We start from the raw sequence: 25,178 nt of genomic DNA on the forward strand, positions 1-25,178 counted from the left end.
GCTAGCCATAACCTCTCGCATGCCGCGATTATTTTTTTCATATGGTTTCCTCGTATGCGGTTCCGCGTTCCGACATACGAGAAGATAATTGTAAAAATAGTAGTTCAACTGCATACTTCAAAGTAAATAAAACAAAATGTAAATTAATCATAACATTTATTGCCTTACATATAAATTAAAAATAATAATCATTGCATGGAGTAAGACTACCGTATCATATATCTACTAGGAATTACAAAACTATCAGCGTTAGGAGGAAGATCTGTGACCACACAATAATTATTTCTCACTAGAATACAATTTATCACACAAATAGCAGGTACAGCCTTTAAAAAAAGTGAAGCTAAAAAGTGGCAACATCGTCGCATCGCGGGATGGCATGACGATATTGCCACTTTAATTTCTACTTTCAAGCTGTAATATCTACACTAGCATAATCTATGATGCATTATCAATGATGGTTTATGGTTCATTGAAAACCATTTGTTGAATAAACAGTGCTTGAAATCAGTTGAAATTATCGTTTTTCACATAATTTTTAAAGTCATGTGTTTTATTTTCATTTTTATTTTACCTGTTACATAAGTGTCCTTTTAATAATAGACTAGATAATGCGTGAATTCGTTATTTACCATAATATACAGAACATTTTGTATATTAAAGAATCATAATCAATTGTCTATTCTTACTTATAAGTTACACATCATACAAATTGTATTGAAACAATAGTTTTACATACATGTACAACTTTCATACAGTCCTCTGAAAATCAGTACGAACACTACGTAACTGATCAATATAAGACCTTATTCAATTATAATAAAGTGTTAATTACACTACTAATTATACACACATTTATTTATAACGAAAAATTATTGGTGCCTCAAATGTGCATTGACCAAAAAAAAATGCTTCAATTTTTAGAAGTATATACAAAAATCTATTTCTTAAAAATAGCTTTCTCAATAAGACAATTTTTTTACAAATTTTAGAATGGAATAGGACATTTGGCTTGTTGAAGCCTAGTTTAGAATACCAGTTTACAGAATACGAGAACAAGTGAATAAGCAATATTTTAATTTTGTATTCATCTGATCTGTTATAAAATGTTATCTTTACAATATCATAATATTCAAAATACAACATGTATATCATAAATGGTGATGGTGTATTTTTATATGGCTCAAATCTACTTGCCAACTTATCAGAGAGTAAAAAAAGTAGAAATTATTATGTAAGATTCACTTTTTAGATAATATTACACTTCTCAATATAGGACTAGAGGGAAGACATTTAGGTTTTAGATTATTATTCTCCTCATATATATTTTGATAATTATACTATGTTGGTGACCAACAAGCATACAGTCGTGCCTAAACAGCCATAGCCTATGGACACCTTCATCAGCATCATCATCAAATCTAAGATCAGATACAAAAAAGTGCTTGCATTTCTAGTCTGTAATATCAGTCAGTCAAAACATTCAAATGTTTATACACGCACTCACCACAATCAGAGGCAATAAAAAGCCAGGCAGGCAAGTATGGTCGCGCGATAAATGATAAAACATCAGGCCGTCCCTATCGCACTTATTATAGTGCGATAGGGACGGCCTGATGTTTTATCGTCTATCGCTCGACCATGCTATCCGTGCAGGATGCAATATTCTTACATATCATACACATTTCTTGTCCACAATCCTAAAACAGACATACACTCATGAAGCATTAAGATTATCCTTCACAGAATTACCACGCTTGTATGGCTTAGAACAGCTTGCTTTTTAATGATTGCTGTCTTCTCTATTGGCTTTATGATTTTATACTTTTTATGCAACACATTAGACCTCACATTTTGACATTTTGGGTGTCGTAGAAGGCGACTATGGGATATGGGTTAAATTGTGGCGTAGGCGAGAGGCTGGCAACCTGTCACTGCAATGTCACAGTTTCGTTTTCTTTCAACCCCTTATTTGCCAAGAGTGGCACTGAAGCTTTAGTAGTTTCATGTGTTCTGCCTACCCCTTTATGGGATACAGGCGTGATTGTATGTATGTATGTATGTATGTACATTAGACCTATAATACCACAACAGTTAGATTCAGTCACCGAGGCACTCTTCTCTTCTTTGATAGTGTTTGCTGTTTCTATGGCTTCTAGTAACATTTGTGTTCGTTTGAGGCATTGGAGTGTAGATTAAGTTTCTTGACAGGCGTATGATCCTAAAACGCTCATCACTTTAGATTGTCACTGAGGCACTAGCACTAGTATTGTCCACGTTGGAACCCGAGCCCTACGCCCCGCATCGTGTGTGTGGTGGCTCGCGCGACTTCGTACTGCGCTTGCATGGCTTGGAATAGCTCTTCTTGTTTCTTGATGGGGTCTACGGTTTTCTCTGGCGCCTCTTGTTTGACTGCATCTGTGGGAGTTAGGTTAGGTTTAAGAAATTTACGGTAAATTAACAATATTACCGAATAAAACGAAGCTACATTCGCACGGCGCAATAGAACTCAAAGTCGACTGTTCGAGTGCGGTCCGTTTGTTAATGTAGGTAAGAATGAATAAAATAATGTGGGTCTAGTGAAAAAGGGTATAACTCAAATTGACTCGGTGGGCACAAGTCCCACCTCGGACGTGACCTTTTTCACCAAGTCAATTTGAGTTATACCCTTTTTCACTAGACTCACAGTATGAAAGGCGGCAATATGAACATCAAAGAGCCTCCTGTATTATATTCTGCTTTGTTCAAATCATTATGGAGTGTAGAATCAATGTTCATCCATTTTATAATAACAATACCAGAAAGATTTAACAAAATTAAGGCCGAGCCACACCGGATGCGTATGGGACCCATACTATGGGTAGATGTGCATGAATTCGCATAAGCATCGTGTTGCTCGGCCTTTAAACTGATACGCCTAAAAGTTACGTTTATGCTAAATAGATGATCAAAAATTGTTCACCATTCTATTATTTTGACGAGAAATAGCGCGAGCGCCTGTTTTATGCCAGAGCAGGAACAAGTCTAATTTTGGGTCACTGAGCCAGGTAAGTATATATGTAAAATAAAATACCTATCAAATGTGTAAAATTGAGACAAAATAATAAACTGTTAGACACAGACAGGCCGACAAATCTTCACAAATCTGTAGCATGTTATAACTGTCTCCACCCATCATTTAATCATAGCGATCGTCATAGCACACTTGGCGGAGAGCCCGCGCGCAAATACTTGTGATTTTTAAACTAGATCAATAAATGATATGCGTACGTTGTGTTTTTTAGTAGACTACATGGAATTTATTTTGAGGAAATATTATGTGAGCCGATCTCAAGGCGTAGTTATCTCCTGAAAATCGCGTTTCAGCTGATTAACAATTTTAATCTGTGTGTGTGTGTGTGTGTGTGTGTGTGTGTGTGTGTGTGTGTGTGTGTGTGTGTGTGTGTCTGTCTGTGTGTCTGTCTGTGTGTCTGTCTGTGTGTCTGTCTGTGTGTCTGTCTGTGTGTCTGTCTGTGTGTCTGTCTGTGTGTCTGTCTGTGTGTCTGTCTGTGTGTCTGTCTGTGTGTCTGTCTGTGTGTCTGTCTGTGTGTCTGTCTGTGTGTCTGTCTGTGTGTCTGTCTGTGTGTCTGTCTGTGTGTCTGTCTGTCTGTGTGTCTGTCTGTCTGTGTCTGTCTGTGTGTGTGTCTGTCTGTGTGTGTGTCTGTCTGTGTGTGTGTCTGTCTGTGTGTGTGTGTGTCTGTGTGTGTCTGTGTGTGTCTGTGTGTGTCTGTGTGTGTCTGTGTCTGTCTGTCTGTGTGTGTGTCTGTCTGTGTGTGTGTCTGTCTGTGTGTGTGTCTGTCTGTGTGTGTGTCTGTCTGTGTGTGTGTCTGTCTGTGTGTGTGTCTGTCTGTGTGTGTGTCTGTCTGTGTGTGTGTCTGTCTGTGTGTGTGTCTGTCTGTGTGTGTGTCTGTCTGTGTGTGTGTCTGTCTGTGTGTGTGTCTGTCTGTGTGTGTGTCTGTCTGTGTGTGTGTCTGTCTGTGTGTGTGTCTGTCTGTGTGTGTGTCTGTCTGTGTGTGTGTCTGTCTGTGTGTGTGTCTGTCTGTGTGTGTGTCTGTCTGTGTGTGTGTCTGTCTGTGTGTGTGTCTGTCTGTGTGTGTGTCTGTCTGTGTGTGTGTGTGTCTGTGTGTGTGTGTGTCTGTCTGTGTGTGTGTCTGTCTGTGTGTGTGTCTGTCTGTGTGTGTGTCTGTCTGTGTGTGTGTCTGTCTGTGTGTGTGTCTGTCTGTGTGTGTCTGTCTGTGTGTGTCTGTGTGTGTGTCTGTCTGTGTGTGTGTCTGTCTGTGTGTGTGTCTGTCTGTGTGTGTGTCTGTCTGTGTGTCTGTCTGTCTGTGTGTCTGTCTGTGTGTCTGTCTGTGTGTCTGTCTGTGTGTCTGTCTGTGTGTGCGTCTGTGTGTGCGTCTGTGTGTGCGTCTGTGTGTGCGTCTGTGTGTGCGTCTGTGTGTGCGTCTGTGTGTGCGTCTGTGTGTGCGTCTGTGTGTGCGTCTGTGTGTGTGTCTGTGTGTGTGTCTGTCTGTGTGTCTGTCTGTGTGTCTGTCTGTGTGTCTGTCTGTGTGTCTGTCTGTGTGTGCGTCTGTGTGTGCGTCTGTGTGTGCGTCTGTGTGTGCGTCTGTGTGTGCGTCTGTGTGTGCGTCTGTGTGTGCGTCTGTGTGTGCGTCTGTGTGTGCGTCTGTGTGTGTGTCTGTCTGTGTGTCTGTCTGTGTGTCTGTCTGTGTGTCTGTCTGTGTGTCTGTCTGTGTGTCTGTCTGTGTGTCTGTCTGTGTGTCTGGCTGTGTGTCTGTCTGTGTGTCTGTCTGTGTGTCTGTCTGTGTGTCTGTCTGTGTGTCTGTCTGTGTGTCTGTCTGTGTGTCTGTCTGTGTGTCTGTCTGTGTGTCTGTCTGTGTGTCTGTCTGTGTGTCTGTCTGTGTGTGCGTCTGTGTGTGCGTCTGTGTGTGCGTCTGTGTGTGCGTCTGTGTGTGCGTCTGTGTGTGCGTCTGTGTGTGCGTCTGTGTGTGCGTCTGTGTGTGCGTCTGTGTGTGCGTCTGTGTGTGCGTCTGTGTGTGCGTCTGTGTGTGCGTCTGTGTGTGCGTCTGTGTGTGCGTCTGTGTGTGTGTCTGTGTCTGTCTGTGTGTCTGTCTGTGTGTCTGTCTGTGTGTCTGTCTGTGTGTGCGTCTGTGTGTGCGTCTGTGTGTGCGTCTGTGTGTGCGTCTGTGTGTGCGTCTGTGTGTGCGTCTGTGTGTGCGTCTGTGTGTGCGTCTGTGTGTGCGTCTGTGTGTGCGTCTGTGTGTGCGTCTGTGTGTGCGTCTGTGTGTGCGTCTGTGTGTGCGTCTGTGTGTGCGTCTGTGTGTGCGTCTGTGTGTGCGTCTGTGTGTGCGTCTGTGTGTGCGTCTGTGTGTGCGTCTGTGTGTGCGTCTGTGTGTGCGTCTGTGTGTGCGTCTGTGTGTGCGTCTGTGTGTGCGTCTGTGTGTGCGTCTGTGTGTGCGTCTGTGTGTGCGTCTGTGTGTGCGTCTGTGTGTGCGTCTGTGTGTGCGTCTGTGTGTGCGTCTGTGTGTGCGTCTGTGTGTGCGTCTGTGTGTGCGTCTGTGTGTGCGTCTGTGTGTGCGTCTGTGTGTGCGTCTGTGTGTGCGTCTGTGTGTGCGTCTGTGTGTGCGTCTGTGTGTGCGTCTGTGTGTGCGTCTGTGTGTGCGTCTGTGTGTGCGTCTGTGTGTGCGTCTGTGTGTGCGTCTGTGTGTGCGTCTGTGTGTGTGTCTGTGTGTGTGTCTGTGTGTGTGTGTGTGTGTGTGTGTGTGTGTGTGTGTGTGTGTGTGTGTGTGTGTGTGTGTGTGTGTGTGTGTGTGTGTGTGTGTGTGTGTGTGTGTGTGTGTGTGTGTGTGTGTGTGTGTGTGTGTGTGTGTGTCTGTGTGTGTCTGTGTGTGTCTGTGTGTGTCTGTGTGTGTCTGTGTGTGTCTGTGTGTGTGTCTGTGTGTGTGTGCGCTGTGTGTGTGTGTGTGTGTGTGTGTGTGTGTGTGTGTGTGTGTGTGCGCGTGTGCGCGTGCGCGTGCGCGTGTGCGCGTGTGCGCGTGTGCGCGTGTGCGCGTGTGCGTGTGTGCGTGTGTGCGTGTGTGCGTGTGTGCGTGTGTGTGTGTGTGTGTGTGTGTGTCCTGAACTAGTCTCATCCAGTTATGAATATCTGAATGATTTTCATGTTATGTAATGTAAATGTTTTTCATGTAATGTTGTATTTTTATATCTGAATGTTTAAACGTATGTATATTAAGGTGGAGCGAAAAAACACTTTTCTGGAATTAGCAAACCTAATAGTTATCAATCAATGCCCCTTAGTCTATGAAGCCTTTGTACAAATTTTCGGCTTTTTAAATCAACATCTTCTGCCTCCGCATTAGGGTTGAAATTTTGAAAATCTCATACAAACCTAAAAATTCAACTTTCAGATAAAAAAAAATTCGGCAGTATTATGTTTAGTATATGTTATTGATACATATCATTATGAGAAACTACAAAAAGTTGCGAAAATGGCGTCAAGAATCGCCAAAGTTTGTCTAGTAGTAGTAGTAGTAATCACTTTATTGTGTACAACAGTTTATATACAATTTGTAGGAATAGAGATACAAAGGCGAGCTTATCCCTATAAGGGATCTCTTCCAGCTAACCTTGCTTGCTAAGCTTGCTAAACTTCCAGCTAGTTTCAGTACATTCGCCAAAATAGCCGCTAAAATACTGAAAATTGGCGATTTTTAACGCTATTTTCGCAATTTTTGGTAGTTTCTTGTAATAATATGTATCAATAATGTATACTGAACATAATACTGCCGAAAAACATTTTTTATCTAAAAGTTGAATTTTCAGGTTTGTATGAGATTTTCAAAATTTCAAACTTAATGCGGAGGCAGAAGATGTTGATTTAAAAAGCTGAAAATTTGCATAAAGGCTTCATAGACTAGGGCATTGATTGATAACTATTAGGTTTGCTAATTCCAGAAAAGTGTTTTTTCGCTCCACCCTAATGTATATACCATGTATTGTGCCTAATGAGTAATGACGTGTAAAAGAGCCCTTGTGGCTTTCTTGCTGAATAAACGTTTGTATTTTGTGACGAGTCTCGTCGGCACTTTGAATAGGTGAGAGTTAGGAGCACTTACCAGGGTCTCTTATGCCCATGAGCCGCATGAACTTCGATGCCTGCTTGCCGTCCTGATCTGAAGCGAAGCGTGTACCGGTCCAGGGCGCCGCTTTTTCTGCTTCAGACTTTTCTTCCTTCTTATGAGCCCATAGCAGCTTGCGTTTCGCCACCTGAGAAGAAATATTTTTAGTTTATTTACAGGTTGACTCAGGAGAGGAAGGCAGGTCGATATGGACGCATTTCTTAACTGGATGGAATCCACAATACAGGAGAAATGGTGCAAGGAGATATGGGGTTGGTTACTGGATTTAATCGGGCAATTGTTTGAAATAACAGGCGGAATGTATTCTGTGATATGGGGGCCGATTTTTGAGTCTCGCGGCGTTCGAATTCAGAAAATTGTCACTGAAAATAATAGGCAATTCACCGTTTTCAAGCGGTATTTTAGTGACAGTGAGACTCAAAAATCGGCCCCATGTAATCAGATTTGGCCAATAAACTCGTGTGATATGAATATGTTATTGCATTGAAAGCTCTCATCAACAACGACTGAAGGTCCTGACATGGTTCCAGTATGATCAGAGATCGGACATTTGGGCGTCATTTGCATGACGTTTACGGAATAATTAACCTTATGTTGTTAGAATGACGCTCAGTTAACCGACCTCTGATTATGATACACTATAAATGGTATATCGAGGTCATTGGAAGTCTAGGATGCCTTTACCCACTGCTTAGGTCAGGTCAAGAGTCTAGGTCCGCTGGAAGGGGTCATTTTAGAACCCTACCCAATGGCTTCCCAGACTGGGAGGAATGCATAATGCATTTATCCACTGAAAAAAAGATCAAGGGTCTCCAATCTCCTAACTTTTTAGCAAGCAAAGCAATTATTCACTGTGACTTGAACTCTAACCATGACATGAAACTCTTACCTGATCGAGGATCTTGTTAGAAGGCGCCTGCGGGTTGTAGTAAGAAGGTAACGGCGCAGGTTGTCCAGGCTCGTGAGCCGCCGCTCGCAACTGCTGCGCTGTTGCCATGGAACCGTCAGGGGTTTTGATTTGCAGGCCTGAGGAGAAGATTACATTTATTGTATAATATTATTGTTGTCTGAGTACCCACAACGGCTACAACACAAGCCTTTTTGAGCTTACCGTGTAACTCAGTCGATCTGTGTAAGAATGTGAATTTATTTTATTTTTTAACCCCCGACGCAAAAACGACGGGGTGTTATAAGTTTGACGTGTCTGTCTGTCTGTCTGTGTGTGTATGTCTGTCTGTGGCATCGTAGCTCCCGAACGGATGAACCGATTTGGATTTAGTTTTTTTTGTCTGAAAGCTGAGTAAGTCGGGAGTGTTCTTAGCCATGTTTCATGAAAATCGGTCTACTATGACGCGGCCGGGGGTTTTTTCAAAATTTTTATTTTTATTAGGGTGTTACAGGATTTTGTGTGAAATCTAGTCAAAGGTCCCACTTTTCGTACACTTTACTCGCTTTCCATAAGCACGAAATTTATTTGTATCTTTATACGAATTACCCGTCATCGTCATGCGTTCTTATATCAAGTGTCAAAATGGTAAGTTTTGCTAGGAAACTGCACATATCATAATAATTTATGACAAAGATCTTTTGAGTCTGAAATACATATAAACATATGGAAATACACATTTTTAGGGTTCCGTTAGTCAACTAGGAACCCTTATAGTTCCCCCCCCCTCTAACTTTTGAATCATATGTTTAAAAAATATGAAAAAAATCACAAAAGTAGAACTTTATAAAGACTTTCTAGGAAAATTGTTTTGAACTTGATAGGTTCAGTAGTTTTTGAGAAAAATACGGAACCCTACACTGAGCGTGGCCCGACACGCTCTTGGCCGGTTTTTAATCCTAAAATTTATAATCGAACACAACGAAAAACGGCAGGCCTGGCTATAGTAACCATGGTCATGGGATCAATGTTTGTTTACCGACACCTGTGGGTGTGGGCTATTCCACCATAGTGACATTAACAATTTTTAAACGTAGTGTCGTCGAGTGGTCAGCGGCCCCGCGGACCGGCCTGTACACAGAGCGACTAGTCACCAGGACGAGTCCCGGTACGATCTGGGTACAGGACGGTCCGCGCAACCACCTCGAGCAGGATCCCTTCTTCAGTTCTTGAAATATTCTATGGAGCCGGTCATCTACGCCCATTTCCCTGAACAAACACCTTCCAAATTCCTTTTATTGTCCATTTCTTAGTTCATCTGTTTCTTTGTCCACGGATGATCCACTGTGAGAATACTTCATTTGTCTGATTCCCCGAATGACCATCGTTAAAATGATCACTTCGCCAAATTCCCTGAACAGCCATTTATTAGTGAATTTTGTTCATCATGTTTCTGACACTTGTTCTGAAGTGAATATAAGTGTGGGAGTGCTGCCGGAACAGTAACCTGCAGCTCCAACTCCAGGGAACTGGGCGGAATGAACACAACACAAGTGATCGACAGTCTGCCTGCTTTCGGCAATTATTAATATTAAGAACTCATGGTAGCCATACAGATTGAGCTATAGATTGTTGAGTAAGCTTACCCATTTTCTCCATGACTTCCAGCTTTCTGTTGACCTTGAATGAGGAAGGTTTGTAGTCGCCATCGCCGCGACGCTCGCTGTAGCCGGAGCTGCTTCTGTACATAACATACATACAATCACTCCTGTATCCCATAAGGGGTAAACAGAGCACTTGAAACTGCTCAAGTTTCAGTGCCACTTTTGGAAAATAAGGAGCGAGCATAAATATGTAGTTATAAATATTATAGGCTATTTTTACACAGGTTGACAGCGTTCTCGAGTTCAAGAAGCCTTGTGTTGTGGGCACTCGGATAACATTATACATAAACATACATAGAAAACATCCACGACTCAGGGGGGTGTTATTTACACAAATAGATGCCCTTACCGGGATTCGAACCCAGTGTGTGTGTGAGCGTCAGGCTTTTGTGACCACTACAGATATTTGATGTTTAGTACATACTAAAATTTAGTCAAACCTATTTGATACTATTTGGTACCAGAGTACATATATTTGGTACCTCCACTGATATCGAAAATCGAGCGAATAAAGTGGCCAGACATTCTGACGTCAGGATGTCTGGATCTATTTCGATATTTAAATAGTTCTAGATTTTCACATTACTAATTGATATCTTAGTCAATATTTAATACCTATTTGGTACCTGTAAATATATTTTTTTCAAATTTTTTTGCCATACCAGCAAAAAGTTATGACGGAATTTAAAGTTGTGAGCCCAGATGATTGATTTGATTTTTTATAATATTAGTATGGATAGGTGGTACATCCGATATGAGATATCGGATCGTAGGTATTTACCCGGCGACGTGCGACGGCGGCGGGAAGGCGGCGCCGGGGCGCGCGCGGGGCGGGCGCTCGTCGGGGCGCTCGCGGGAGCCCCGCGACTCGCGACTGTCTCGAGGCTCGCGGGACCTAACAATATACCATTCCTTCAATACAGGTGCCGACTACACAGTAACGGCCCATTTAGACGGTACGAGAACTCGCATACGATTTTTACATTGCGGTATTCGATGGCTGTGCAAAATTGTACATACCCTCAACAGCCCGCAATGTAACTGAAATCGCATACGAGTTCGTACACCGTCTAAATCAGGCCTAATAGTAATAGTTGCGGATCAGAAGGAGCTAGTTGCGGGCCGACTTTGGGCACTGGTCCCACCGCGAGCGCGAGAGTTACTTGCCCGGCGATCGACTATCAATATCGCCGTGTCTCTTTTATTTGCACGGCAGTGCTCATCTTTTGTTCGTTTTTATAGCCGATAGCTCATAGCTTACTAACTCGCGGTGGGACCGATGCCTCACTTTAAACATCCAAAATAGAGACTACAAAATTTTTACCTTTTTGATTTTTCAGAGGCAACTCTTAACCCATTCAATGCCGAAGACGCGAATCGCGTCCTGTGTATGCGTAAACGTGATGCCGAGGACGCAAATTCGCGTCCACGAGGCTAGAAATCAACTATACTTAAAAGCTGATACGAAAATGTTATTTTATTTATGAAAGATAATATTATACCGTCGCTGGTTTCTGGATTCAGTGCATTTGTAATTTTCATAATTCTTATCTCGGATGCCGAAGACGCGAATTCGCGTCCTGTATATGCGTAAACGTGATGCCGAGGACGCAAACAATGCCGCAGACGCGAATTCGCGTCCTTCAAGTGTGATATATAACCTAATGCCGCGGACGCGAATTCGCGTCCATTGAAATGTTAACGTGATGCCGTGGACGCGAATTCGCGTCGTCGCGTAGAAGGCGGCGGCACTGCGTGATGATTAAAAATATGAGGCGCCGGCAATGAATGGGTTAAATTTGCATCCCCAACCACTGGATTACGAACCTAATGTTCTTCCATCTGACCTACCAAATCGACCGTCCACTCGACTAATATATCCACCATATAGGAAACTGTATATGTTCAATGGTTCATGACTGTGTTCAAACTGGTATATCAGAGAGTCTTCAAAAACAAATTTATCAAATACAAGCACAACAAAAGTATAAACGCATAAATAACAAGACTATAAAAAAATAACAAAACATACCTTCTGTCGTCATCGCGACGGTCTCTATAGCGGCCTTCTCTGTTGTCTCGGTCACGCTCGCGCTCCCGCGATCCTCTGTCTCTGTCGCGACGATCACGATCGACAAATCTATAAAAAAATAAGATAATAAAAGTTTCCATCACATGTGACCTAATAACACAGAAAATACCTAGAACTATTATACTTCAAATACATACAATAAGATTGCTTTCTTCTGAAATTCCGATAAAATTAAATCCTTGTACCAAATTAAGAAGAAGACCCCTTTAGGCATGAAACACCACCATATGTTTAAGATACAGCGGGGCAATTATGACTGGAGAGCAATTTTGAACTGATCAAATTTTTTCCATGTTTTACACTATTAACTTGAGCTCCATATGTATCCACTAAAACGCGTGCCATATATTATTATGATTAGTGGACACTCTATTTAATAACGCAAAAAAATATGTGTAGCATATGCGGTAAGGACGTTTAAAATTTTTTCGTATGAATTACCAACAGAAATTCGTTCTTATTGCAGATGAAGAACAAACCTTTCTCTGTGGAACGCCACGTAGGAAACGTAAAACGTAGTAAAGTGTATAGTACTATTTGAGTAAGTTACCTGGGCGACACGGCATCTCGGGCATCGTGCGAGCGCGCGCCATCCCCCCGGGGCGCCCCCGGAGCCCCGTCTCCGAACTTCAGGTCCATGAGGGCTGGCGGCTGCATACAACATTATATTCATTAATCACGTTAATTATAAATAGACATTGTTTTTTTGCTCACTTAAGGCTATCAAAAGCTAGTAAGCGCTTAGCTATCGGTGATAGTAACGAACAAAGGAGAGTTGCACCCGTATAAATAAAAGAGAGATCGAGCGAGTTATAGTTTATCGCTCGCTCGCTCGTCCTAACATCGCGCCTCTTTTATTTACACGGGAGCAACTATCTTTTGTTCGTTTCTACCGCCGATAGCTAATCGCTTATGATAGGACCAGTGCCTTAATCTCATTCAGACGTACATAACAATAGTTTGAAATTTGGAAAGTGGGAACCTTATATGGAACCAACAGTATAATACAACTGTTTCTGTGCTTATTATCAAAGTTGTCATGGTGATGCCTCCTCCTCCTAGGTTACCCACGTAAAAATGGCGACAATTATAAACAAACGCATAGAACTGGGAAATCCGTAATAGGCTAGTTTCCTACTAGTCAAATCAGCTTCTTTTTAAGGTGGCTCGCTTTCCATACAAAAAACATCTACCATTTATTTAGTCACCGCACACTACAACTAAATAAAAATATGCGCATACATCTACTATACATTATCCATCGTCGCAGTATTGAACGAAATACATTGTTTCATACAGAAATCATGGACAAATCCATGTGAATTTTTTATTAATTTTACGAAAATGTGTGTGCCAAATTTTGTGTACAGACACAGAGCCGTCATATTTCGCGCATTTTTAGTTGACATTGTCATCAGTGACACTTGGCTCTTGACAAGTAATTATTTAAAGATATTGGTTTATTTAACTCAAGCAGACTCAGAAATAATGACGCATTTTGTCAATAAAGATACATATCGTGTATTTCGACACTGCTAGTGTAAATCGAAATGGCGTCTCGGTCAAATGCATTGACTATGAAACAGGAGATCTCGAGTTCGATTCCGGGCTCTTTTTTAATAATTTGAACTTTTTTTGGATTTATTAAGTTTTATTTTTATTTTTTAATAGAATAAATATTCTATTAAAAAAGACTCTTACTATATTTCTTTCCTATTTTTTATTTTCATACAAAAATACATTACAATCTTTATTATGCCTTTGTTGATAAAATAAAATATTACACGTCAGGTCAGGTACATAGGTCATAGTGTGGCATAGTATTAGTATTAGTAATGTGCTGACTTCCTTACATTTACTGAGCTAGTTGACCTATGTTATTGTTGTGTGAATGTTTTTCTTCAACAACTAAATAGTTATATATATGAATATGTATGTAGGTATGTGGGTAGCTTTTGCACATTGTAATTTTTCCTCAGTCACCCGCTGAGCTCAGAGACCACGAACGCTGTAGTGTTCGAAACGTCGGGATAAATTGTAAATTCATTAAACACGATTTAATCCGTTTTCATAGTTTTTATTTCATGAGTAACTATCGCGGTAACTGAAGACAATATTAACTAAATGGTTACAAATAATAATTATCATCAATATAATCTGGTCCAGGCAGGCAATTATGGTCGCGCGATAAATGATAAAACATCTGGCCGTCCCTATAACCGCACTTACTAATAGTGCGACAGGGACGGCCTGATATTTTATCGTCTATCGCGCGACCATGCTTCCCATGCTGTACTAGCTTTAGCCCGCGGCTTCGCTTGCGTTAGAAAGAGACAAAAGTAGCATATGTCACTCTCCATCCCTTCAACTATCTCCACTTAAAAAACATGTCAATCCGTCGCTCCGTTTGGCCGTGAAAGACGGACAAACAATCACAAATTATCTTTGGTGAAACAACGAATTCTTCCACTTCAGATTATAGAGTAACCAGCTTTTCCCATTTATAATAAACCAGCTTTTGACCGCGGCTTCGCTCGCGTAAGAAAGAGACAAAAAGTAGCCTATGTCACTCTCCATCCCTTCAACTAAATCCCCTTAAATAATCACGTCAATTCGTCGCTCCGGTTTTGCCGTGAAAGACGGACAAACAAACAGACACACACCCTTTCCCATTTGTAATATTAGTATGGATTTGACATTATTATTTATATTTAAATAATTATATATGTATAGCCCAATTTCGTCGGTAACAGCGTGTTATGTAATGGCGTCGTTGGGGAACAATCGTCTGTCACGCCGTGAAGGTGCGTTCGATTCCCAGGATTATATAAACTTTTTGTATTTTTTGGATATAAATTTCGTTTTTTTTATTGACTGAGCAAGAATGGAGAGCCGAAGGTATCAATTTTGTCTTAGAGAACATATTGATTTTTTTATTGTCATTTTGATTTTCTATTTATTAAGTTGAGATATAAAACACAACTTTTAATACCCTCGCTAAATATAATATTTTATCGAAATCACTCCTTAGATAAAAAAAGTCCACTTGAGTTTTTAAAGCATTACGTTACTCAGTTAACTATTGCATTTTCATTTACTAATTTAAGATTTCAAAAGCGATTTGAATACCCTTGCTCCATCAAAAATAAACAATTAGAAAAAAAAATCATTCGGATCGTAGTTTAGAAACTAAAATTTATCTATACTTTTTGGATTTTTTTTTAAATATCAGATTTGGATAATTATGTTAGAAATTCTGAGTTCGACGAACAAAAAATAGTGTCACATAGTGTTGTGTTCCTGCCGGTGAGTAAGGCTGCCAGAGCTCAACGAGGGTGCGGGGTGCTGACGACGGGAGGACTTACGGAACTAATTTGTTCCGTCTATTGTCCTTTGAGTCGTCGGCAACCCAAACCCTCCTTTGAACTTGTACACTCCTTTTTGCTGTGCATACGCAGCAAAGGGGAGTGTACAAGTTTCTAATGGGGCGGCAACGCGCAAGCGACACTCTTCGAGTTGCAGGCGTCCATAGGTTACGGTGACCGCTTTCCATCAGGCGGACCGTATGCTTGTTTGCCACCGACGTAGTATTAAAAAAAGAGAAAAAGTCCTGGATTCGAACCCAGTACTTCCATGCAAATCATGCGATGGCACGTATTTACCGCAAGGCTATTTAAACAAGCTGTCGCCGCGTGAAATTATCGACTAGAAGGAATACAAAAACACTGTTTGTATGTGTGAGTGGTACTTAAAAATAGTGTAAAATAGTAAATTTATTTACATTAAGGGGATTAACGTTACAATGAGAAGTTGAATGTTTGTTGTAATACGTCAATTTTAATATTAAATGTTCGCGAAGCATAATTGAAAGTATATAAATGCCTGTACGACTCCACAAAAAAAATAAGACTGGTAATTTGCAGATTAACGCCATCTAACGCAGCCTGAGCTTCGGGTAACCTAGGCGAGCCACCTTAAGAACTGTCAAAACGATTTGCTAATATGGAATTATTATGAAATACTGAGGAGTGACGTCACGGTCAATTCATTGAAATGAAATGAAATGAAATATTTATTTTCCAAGTAGGCATATTACAATGCGCTTATGAACGTCAAATAAAACTACGCCGGCTTTAAAGCCGGATTGAAATCTTCTCGAGGCTGAGTAGGGTTAGCCCTACTCAGCCTCGAGAAGATTTCAGTCCCCCCTCAGTTGGAGGAGGGTATCCACTATGGGACCGGCAAGAAACTCGGCGGGCCACTTCTTTTCAAAACATTACATCTTATAATTAACATGCATTAAAAAAACAAGATACAATTTAATAAGCAAAAGTATTCATAAAAAAAAAATTGCTTATTATCTTTTTCTTTGACTTATGAAATAGAAATTATGTTTAAAAATAACTACTGTCCATATTTTTCTTGTAATTATGTGGTGCTTTATTTCGTGCACTGCATAAAATATTTTATTTTAAGTATAGAAACAAAGCCTATTGTTGAGTATACCTTGTCAGGCCTGTCATCGGGTCTGTCGCCCAGCAGTCCGCGGCGAGAGCCTTCAAAGCCGCGGTTACGATCCGGCCTGTCCGATCTGGAACAAGTTTGTAACTTCTATAGTTTGTTTTGTAGGTACACTTCGAAAATTAGCAATTCTTATTGGTCGTATTCCGCATATCAAGGTTATTAAGTTTATACTTTAAAAATTTTAAATCTATCTAATGCACAAGTAATTCTGGTTCAGTGTTCTATTCATCATCATCATATCAGCCCTTTATCGACCACTGATGATGCTGAGCATAGGCACATCTCGGACACTGGCGATCAAATATATGAAAGAGGCGCGTTCCTAGCACACATTCTAAGCTCGTGTAGGTGAACGCGTACCATGCTTGTATGAGTGAGATATGACAGGTGGACTGTTCGCGTTTTTGACAGACGGTAACTGTGAGGTAACCGAGAGGGGGTGGGCGGCGCTTTCAGCGGGGAGTGGAAGTGACCATACTGTACGATAGTACTCTTTATTATACTGTGGCATAGGCCTCTCTTCTAGTATGCCACTTGTGTTCTATTAGTGTTAAACTACGATTTTTTTTATTCTTACCATAAATTATAGCTCTAAGGCTTTTCCTTTGTGCCTTGTCAAGCAGTAGACTTGCCCCAATACAAAGATGTTGAGAACGCCAACAGATTCACTTTTTTCTCCACAACTGTGTTACCGGCAGAGAGGCAACGTTGAAATTAAAAAGTGGCAATATCGTAGTGTCGTCCCGTTTTCTCACACGTATTGATTTGAAAGGGATGACACTACAGTCTTGCTACTTTTTAATTTCTACTCTTTTTGGTCAGACTGCAGTTCGCGGTAGACTTCATGTTTTTGATGGCCATAGACCTCCCTCGTCCAGTCCACAGCCTAGAGTGCTGATTGCGTCAAGTTATAAGTACCTCCCGTGTGATGACGGGTTAAGAATTTCACCACCCCCTTTCTTCCCGTGGGTGTCGTAGAAGGTGACTGTGGGATATGGGTGAAATTGTGGCGTAGGCGAGAGGCTGGCAACCTGTCACTGCATTGTCACAATTTCGTTTTCTGTCAACCCCATATTTGCCAAGAGTGGCACTGAAACTTGAGTAGTTTCATGTGCTCTGCCTACCCCTTCATGGGATACAGGCGTGATTGTATGTATGTATGTATAAGTACCTGTTAGATCTGTCATCGCGCCGGGGTGACCGACGATCACGGTCACGCCTTGGCGACTCGCGACGGCGGTCTCGGCGATCGCGGGATCTTTCTCGATCACGGCTGTCGGCTGAAAAATGAAAAACCCATTTTAGAATCGTGAAATACTTGCACGACCAGTCTGGCTCAGTCGGTTAGTGACCCTGCCTGCTGAGCCGCGGTCCTGGGTTCGAATCCCGATAAGGGCATCTATTGTGTGTGTGTGGATTGAGTGAGCACCTTCCGAAAATAAAAAAAAATATGCTGATCATTTAGTAAAAGTTCTAAAACAATTGTAAAACGAATCTCTGAATTTGTAAAAAGATAAATCAAAAGATACAGCCATTAACATGTGCTCACTCAGTTCTCACAAACTACCAACGAAAACAGTGAATATATTCATTTAACATATAATATTTATATACTAACATTTAGTAAAAAATAGGCCAACCTACCTCTATAAATATTAGATCACCTAGTGACGTATTAAATTTTTTACAAATAGTTTCTTATGCTCACTCAATCCACACACTTTTGAAAAGCCGAATTTTGATGAAAAACATAAGATTTAGACCGCTATTATATGTGTATAGTTTAGTAAAAGTGAAATGGGAATTTGTAAAATACAAAACGAACCACTAACGTGTCAGGTTTTTTTATAATAATTTTTTGTAAGTGCTCACTCAGTCCACACGTTTTGAGAAAGTTAAAAATGTAAATATCTTACGATTTGTAGCACCTAAGACACTCGAAAGTACTTCAACATTTAGTAAAAATTTTTACTAAATATCCACCATTTAATATTTTATATTCGTTGTCTGGTTTTAAAGATATTCAGACATAACTTTTCTCATACAAATGTATCAAGTAGGGTGACTACACTATGTCGGCTCCTGATTTTCCCCACCTTCCCATTGTCATATTGAGATTGGGGAGTTTCGTTCGTTCAATTTTGATAATATTAAACTAATACCATATTAATTAATAATTATCCATCTGCAAACTGTTTTTAGGTTATGTTCTTGGCCTAGTGATGATGTGTATTGTGTATTTTTTATCGACGTCAGGATAATAACCATATCGACATGCATGCATTAAAAAGGACATGAATGATAATTGGTAAGAAACAAAGAATATAATACTTCACTAGTAAGAAACCAGAACCTGGTAATCTAATCGCGCTAACAGATGAGCGTACCGGATTTGTAAGTGGGAGCGAGAAATAGTTATTCTTTTCTCGCTCCCACTTACAAATCCGGTAAACTATTATCAAAATTGAACGAAACTCCCCAATCTCAATATGACAATGGGAAGGTGGGGAAAATCAGGAGCCGACATAGTGTGGTCACCCTACTTGATACATTTGTATGAGAAAAGTTATGTCGGAATATCTTTAAAACCAGACAACGAATATAAAATATTAGATGGTGGATATTTAGTAAAAATTTTTACTAAATGTTGAAGTACTTTCGAGTGTCTTAGGTGCTACAAATCGTAAGATATTTACATTTTTAACTTTCTCAAAACGTGTGGACTGAGTGAGCACTTACAAAAATTTATTATAAAAAAACCTGACACGTTAGTGGTTCGTTTTGTATTTTACAAATTCCCATTTCACTTTTACTAAACTATACACATATAATAGCGGTCTAAATCTTATGTTTTTCATCAAAATTCGGCTTTTCAAAAGTGTGTGGATTGAGTGAGCATAAGAAACTATTTGTAAAAAATTTTATACGTCACTAGGTGATCTAATATTTATAGAGGTAGGTTGGCCTATTTTTTACTAAATGTTAGTATATAAATATTATATGTTAAATGAATATATTCACTGTTTTCGTTGGTAGTTTGTGAGAACTGAGTGAGCACATGTTAATGGCTGTATCTTTTGATTTATCTTTTTACAAATTCAGAGATTCGTTTTACAATTGTTTTAGAACTTTTACTAAATGATCAGCATATTTTTTTTTATTTTCGGAAGGTGCTCACTCAATCCACACACACACCATCTATTTGTGTGATGAGCACAGATATTTGTACTTGAGTCATGGATGTTTTCTATGTATATAAGTATGTATTTATCTATTTAAGTATGTATATCGTCGCTTAGCACCCATTGTAAGCTTTGCTTAGTTTGGGGCTAAGTTGGTCTGTGTAAGGTTGTGCCAAATATTTATTATTATTTATTTATTTAATGTGTCTGATTATGACTGTCGACTCACAATAATTATGTCCAGAGATCGAACAGTTGGGCGTCATTTGTATGACGTTTACGGAATAATTAACCTTATGTTGTTAGAATGACGCCCAGTTATCCGATCTCTGGTTTATTTTTAAGATACTTTTTTTACTAAATAAGTGATGGTGATGGAAAATCTTTGAGCTATGTAAAAGCAATATAATCTGTTCACAGCGTTCCAAAAATGTCCCAAATTGTCGTAAGCTCAAACCTTGCTTATTACGCAGTGAGTTCATATTTTTCTTCCATTTGAACTTAGTAGAACCTAAGCTACACTAAGGGCCTGAGATAAAAATAACGCACTCTTTTTCTTCTTGCAGGTGAAAGAAAGAGAAAGCATTATTCGTAACAAGCCGTAAATGTCACAATAACTTGGCGTATTGAGATATTTGTGAGTTCCGTGGCCACTCTGAAGGGACTGTAAATATCCATACTAATATTATAAATGGGAAAGTGTGTGTCTGTTTGTTTGTCCGTCTTTCACGGCAAAACGGAGCAACGAATTGACGTGATTTTTCTAAAGATAGTTGAAGGGATGGAGAGTGACATAGGCTACTTTTTGTTTCTTTCTAACGCGAGCGAAGCCGAGGGAAAAAGCTAGTATAAATAGTATTACCCTTACCGGAGCCGCGGTCGCCGGGGCGCTCCGCCTGCGGCAGCTCGGGCTCCGACTCCTGCTGCGAGTCCTGCGACAACAAACACGACGCTACATCCAGCTTCTGTCACGGACACATGGGGATTATCACCTATTTGACGACGCCTTTAGTGTAAATGCCGCTGTACACATGGGGCCAACGGTTGGACCAACCCTTCGACCAACCCCTTGGCCAAGCGTGTAGAGGGCTACTTGGCCGTACGTTTGGCAGTTGGCGCCAGCGCTGGCTGGCCAACCGACTGGTGTCGGTTTTTTGTTCACACATCAAAGGATCTTGGCGTCAATGGCCAACTGCGTTCACAGTTTCACACGTTGGCGCCTCATTCAGTGTGTCGTCAGCCGTCAGAGAGGACAGTAGTGAAAAATTTACGAAAATAATAAGTTTATCTATACTAATAACAGTGTTTATTTTAGGAAATACAATAACCTTGCAAATGTTTAATGTATTGCCTAAAAAAGATAAATGTGCTTATCAGAATATACAAAAAATTCTTAATATTTCAGATAATTTAATTTTATCACGGGGTTATTTTTTATTAATTAAATTTTGCTGACAACGTGAATGACCTAGAACTATCTAGCCTTTTCCATTCTACGTCCATCTTTTATGAAGGGCCATTGCCAAGTGATTGGTTCACCAATGTGTAAACAGCGACTCTTATCTTGGCCAAGGTGGTACTCCAAGGGTGGGCCCAACCGTTGGCTCCATGTGTACAACTGTACAGCGGCCATAAGACCTGAGACCTGAGTGCACTGTCATATGGGCGGGGCGTGCGGCGTGCATGTCAAACAATAGAAGCTCATGCAAGGGGCCTGAGTCGACGCTGCATAGAATGTACGCACGCTCGCCCGCCCCGCCGACCGCTCCGCCGACCGCTCCGCTCCGAGCGGCCACTCAAGCCTTCAACTTATATGTACAACACGCCTCATCGTTCATATGATTATGAATAAATATTGAGTCCAAAACTCCGTCCATAAAGGGTCAACCTTGCTCCCTATCTCCATGGCTGGCCGACCAACCATTATGCGTCTACTCTGTCTACTAGCTTAAAAAAATATAGTGGTTTTACAGTTTTCGAAATAAGGTTTTAATTTACTTTCATTTCATATTTACGTACGCCTGTGTGCATAAAATATCGCCTTGTCAAATAGAATATAAATACCTATCAAAAACCTAGCATAAAACATGCAACTCACGTAAATCTGTCATACCGCACCCATATCATATAGCGTGCTACGCCTGTATACGGGCAATACGGAGTATATTCGCAATAAATTGTGAGCAACGCGATAAGACTGGCCATGTTTTATTTATCGCTAGACGCCGCCAATAAACCACTCGTTTCTATTTACTTTTCCTTTCAAGTTATACTTGCGAAAGAAAATACACCGCTAATATAGTTTTTTTTACTGTTTTGAGTTAAAGACTTTTGAATGAACCTGGAAATGATCTTATATAGTTTTTACCTGATTATGAACCGTCACCTTGTATTATAGTATATAAAAAAATAAATATATAATAGTAATATGTTTATAACCAATATATATAAATAAAATAATATAATATTAATGATATTCTTCAGTTTTTATTAGTCCGCGGATTTAGTAACCAAATAATAGACATATCAATAAACTGTGGTACCCCCCTACATGTAAAGTGGGGGCAGATATTTTTTTTCAGTCCAACCCCTACGTGTTTTTGATTATGAAGATTGTTTTGAACTTGATAGGTTCAGTAGTTTTTGAGAAAAATTCCATTCCATATTATTAGCATATAATTAAAATAATTTCTTATATCTTAAGTAACAAGTTCTGCTCTAAAAATAATCCAAAACATGGTATAACCTAACCTAATCATAAAAACTGCAAATTTTAAATTCATACTCACATATGCCATTAACTGTATAAAATACCAACTTTTAGTTAAGAGTTTGTCATGTTAACGTAATGTTTGTCTCAGAATGTCTATTCTAAGTACTTACGTGAACCGAAGCAGCGAGGAGCCCTCAGTCCGTGCGAAGCCTCAGCGGGATTTGACTTTGGTTTTTGTCAATTTACAAATGGGTAACCATATAAAATAAAAGTGTTAATATCATCTTTGAAAACATCTGATATATAATACTATAGTGAAATACTTGTGAGAGGCTAGCTTAGTCTATTCTTTATGGCTGGGCATGGATGAGGTCTCTGGTTGAGTTCTGAACACATATTCATACTCAAGTTTATAACTTCGAAGATAATTGTAACTTTTCATTCATTTTAAAAACATCTGTTTTAATTAGCTTGTTTCTATATTTTTAGTTTTACAGTTTTAGAATCATTTTGATCAGCCATGAGAATTTAAGAAGAAATATCTAAGTTTTTTTAGCACAATAATAAATATTGTTGTATGCTATGGAACAATTGATTACAGATGTAGTTTGAAAAGGGTTTCCTTCGAAATTTTCCGGAAACGTTCGTATTTGTCATGCTAGTTCAGTCAATGTCAGTACATCTTGTACTAAGACTGACTGAAATCGTATGACACGTTCGTAGTTTCCGTAACAATACGAAGGTAAATCTTTCCGCACTACATCTGTACTCAATTACCACTGGTACTTGAGAAAATATTAGTGTAAATTATGTCTCAACCTGAGACACTCTTGACAACACACAGCATAACTAGAAGTGCTATCTCCTCATCTTAGTTCTTTCCTAGTTGCATCACAGAGCCTCAGATCGCATCGCAGATTGCATTAGATATCTGGAACGATAGTTCCAGTTTGTAAACTAGATATAGTTTACAAACATTTTGAGTAAAAGAAAAGAGTAAAAAGAGAGTTGAGAATGTAAGGAAATCCATACATTGTATGACTCTAATACCCAGACTCTAAATACCCATGTTCCTAAAATACTTACAGTCAAATGGGGTCAATAGGGATGCCGGGGTTAATAGGGATGAGACTTAATGTGATTTACTGGGCATTACTAAATATTTATTTACACAAAGTGTACCATAAGAATTAAATGATACAATTTCTGTAGCATTTTTTAAAGAAATTGGAGGGCAAATCACATTTTAAGCCTCATCCCTATTCACCTCGGCATCCTTATTCACCCCATTTGACGTTACCAACTCAGCTAAGGCTCAAATGAGGTACAATAAAGCTCTAGGCCTAAAAGCTATCTTTAGTCTTGAGCTTTGTAAGTAACTTCCTGATGCCCCTTGAGCCTACATTGATCTATAGCATGTAAAAATATTTCTATAATGTTGGTTTGTACCAAAAGATGTTTGTAAACAATCATACAAATGGAAACACAGCAGACGCAGAGCTGAGCGGATAATGCAACTAGGTTTTACTAAGATGAGGGAGTAAATAGAAGGGTAATGTGATGGTAATTACCTCGCTCATGTCCATGTTCACTTCCTCGTAGTTTGTGTCGTCCTCGCGCCGCCGCCCCGCGCCCTACAAAGTCATTCTATCGTCAAGAGAAGGCAGATTAATAACTATATCTCAATTTTCACTAAATATGGTAACATATGTGATGATGGCAATTAGTTTAAAATAATCTATGAGTCTTCAAATAATGCTTTTACTTACATTGAAATAAAGCAGTTAGCAAGGACTTTTAGTAACATTGAAAATAAAGCACATAGTTTTTTCAAGTGCTTTTGCTATGGTGGCATAAAAACGAATGCGGCCAATTGAAATAAGTACTCATTTACCTGATTACTTCTTAAGAACTTATAAGAGAAACCCAAATTGTGAAAATATATGGATGTATTACCAAGGCCATAATGTCAACAACTAGATTTTACTAATTAGATATGGTGCTTTAAGGTTTATAGAAGTTACAGCTTACAGCAGCTGCTGTCAAATTTATAATACTTATGCGAAATTTTGCACCGTCTATGATTATATTCAATTGAATCAAGAGGGACACATTGGTAAGGTATTACGCTAATAAAAATGCAAAATATAAAGCAAGAAACTTACCGATGAGTGATGACCAGCATAGCGATCGTTTTCGTGCTCATCGTCACTTCCGTATCCTACCAGAGAATCCATGGCTCCTAAGATAACTTGAAGAAACTCCCAGAATAGATTATTCAGACTATAATATCATATAACAAACGCACTAGCGAAAAAATTTTTTGTTCAATATGGGCAATATGGCGGACAGCGGCGCTTTTAGGTATTAATGAACAGCCAAGAATTGTACGACCAATGGCTTACATATAGGGCTCCACAGATCTTGTAACAAACGACGCGAAATTTGTGGAAATTTGGCACATTGCTGACTTTTGTAGGTGTATTGAATTCAATCATCAAACTAAAGCCGCAATGTAGATGAAATCGTAGCCACATTTTGGCTTTTTTTTTTTTTTTTGAGGTGAGTGATGGGAGTTTAGAGGAATCCTCTATCATATCCACAAGAAATGACGCCGGGATGTCCCGGAGGGACATCCCGGGGAAAACATTTTGGCTGTTCATCTTCATAATGGTCATAACTATGGAGTTTAGAAATATTTAACATTCCATAGTCATAACACTCATAACGAAACTTTTGGTTTTTGATGAATTGCTCACTACTAACGAATTACAAATATAATAAATCGATCAAATAACGCAATGTATCAAGAACCTTGGTAGGACTACAGATTTTGTAGAATTGAATCATTATATATTATTAAGCTAGATTGAGTTGTTAGGCCAAAAAGTGTGTCCACATGAGTAAAGTTGGTAAAGTTGGGGCTGGTGTCCCTCTCGCAC

The 25,178-nt window shown here is 39.8% G+C and overlaps 1 protein-coding gene across 5 annotated transcripts; it reads right to left on the reverse strand.

The window, feature by feature from the left end:
* Window positions 1-139: 139 nt before the first annotated feature.
* Window positions 140-24,599, reverse strand: LOC125236563 (arginine/serine-rich coiled-coil protein 2). 5 transcript variants are annotated; one of them, XM_048143408.1, is made up of 13 exons: window positions 24,402-24,598; window positions 23,808-23,870; window positions 20,392-20,455; window positions 17,513-17,621; window positions 16,324-16,408; window positions 12,368-12,468; window positions 11,758-11,865; window positions 10,507-10,620; window positions 9,708-9,802; window positions 8,065-8,201; window positions 7,152-7,302; window positions 2,078-2,418; window positions 140-1,846 (listed from the first exon to the last, which is right to left on the reverse strand). In XM_048143408.1, exons 1-12 carry the CDS (start codon window positions 24,471-24,473, stop codon window positions 2,264-2,266), a joined length of 1,254 nt encoding a protein of 417 aa, XP_047999365.1. In that variant the 5' UTR covers window positions 24,474-24,598; the 3' UTR covers window positions 140-1,846; window positions 2,078-2,263. The 5 variants fall into 5 exon arrangements, with proteins under 5 accessions (XP_047999365.1, XP_047999364.1, XP_047999363.1 ...); XM_048143407.1 differs by having other exon boundaries at window positions 2,087-2,418; window positions 20,386-20,455; XM_048143406.1 differs by having other exon boundaries at window positions 20,386-20,455.
* Window positions 24,600-25,178: the final 579 nt, after the last annotated feature.

Source organism: Leguminivora glycinivorella, chromosome 19, assembly GCF_023078275.1.
Source record: "Leguminivora glycinivorella isolate SPB_JAAS2020 chromosome 19, LegGlyc_1.1, whole genome shotgun sequence".
Lineage (NCBI taxonomy): Eukaryota > Metazoa > Arthropoda > Insecta > Lepidoptera > Tortricidae > Leguminivora > Leguminivora glycinivorella.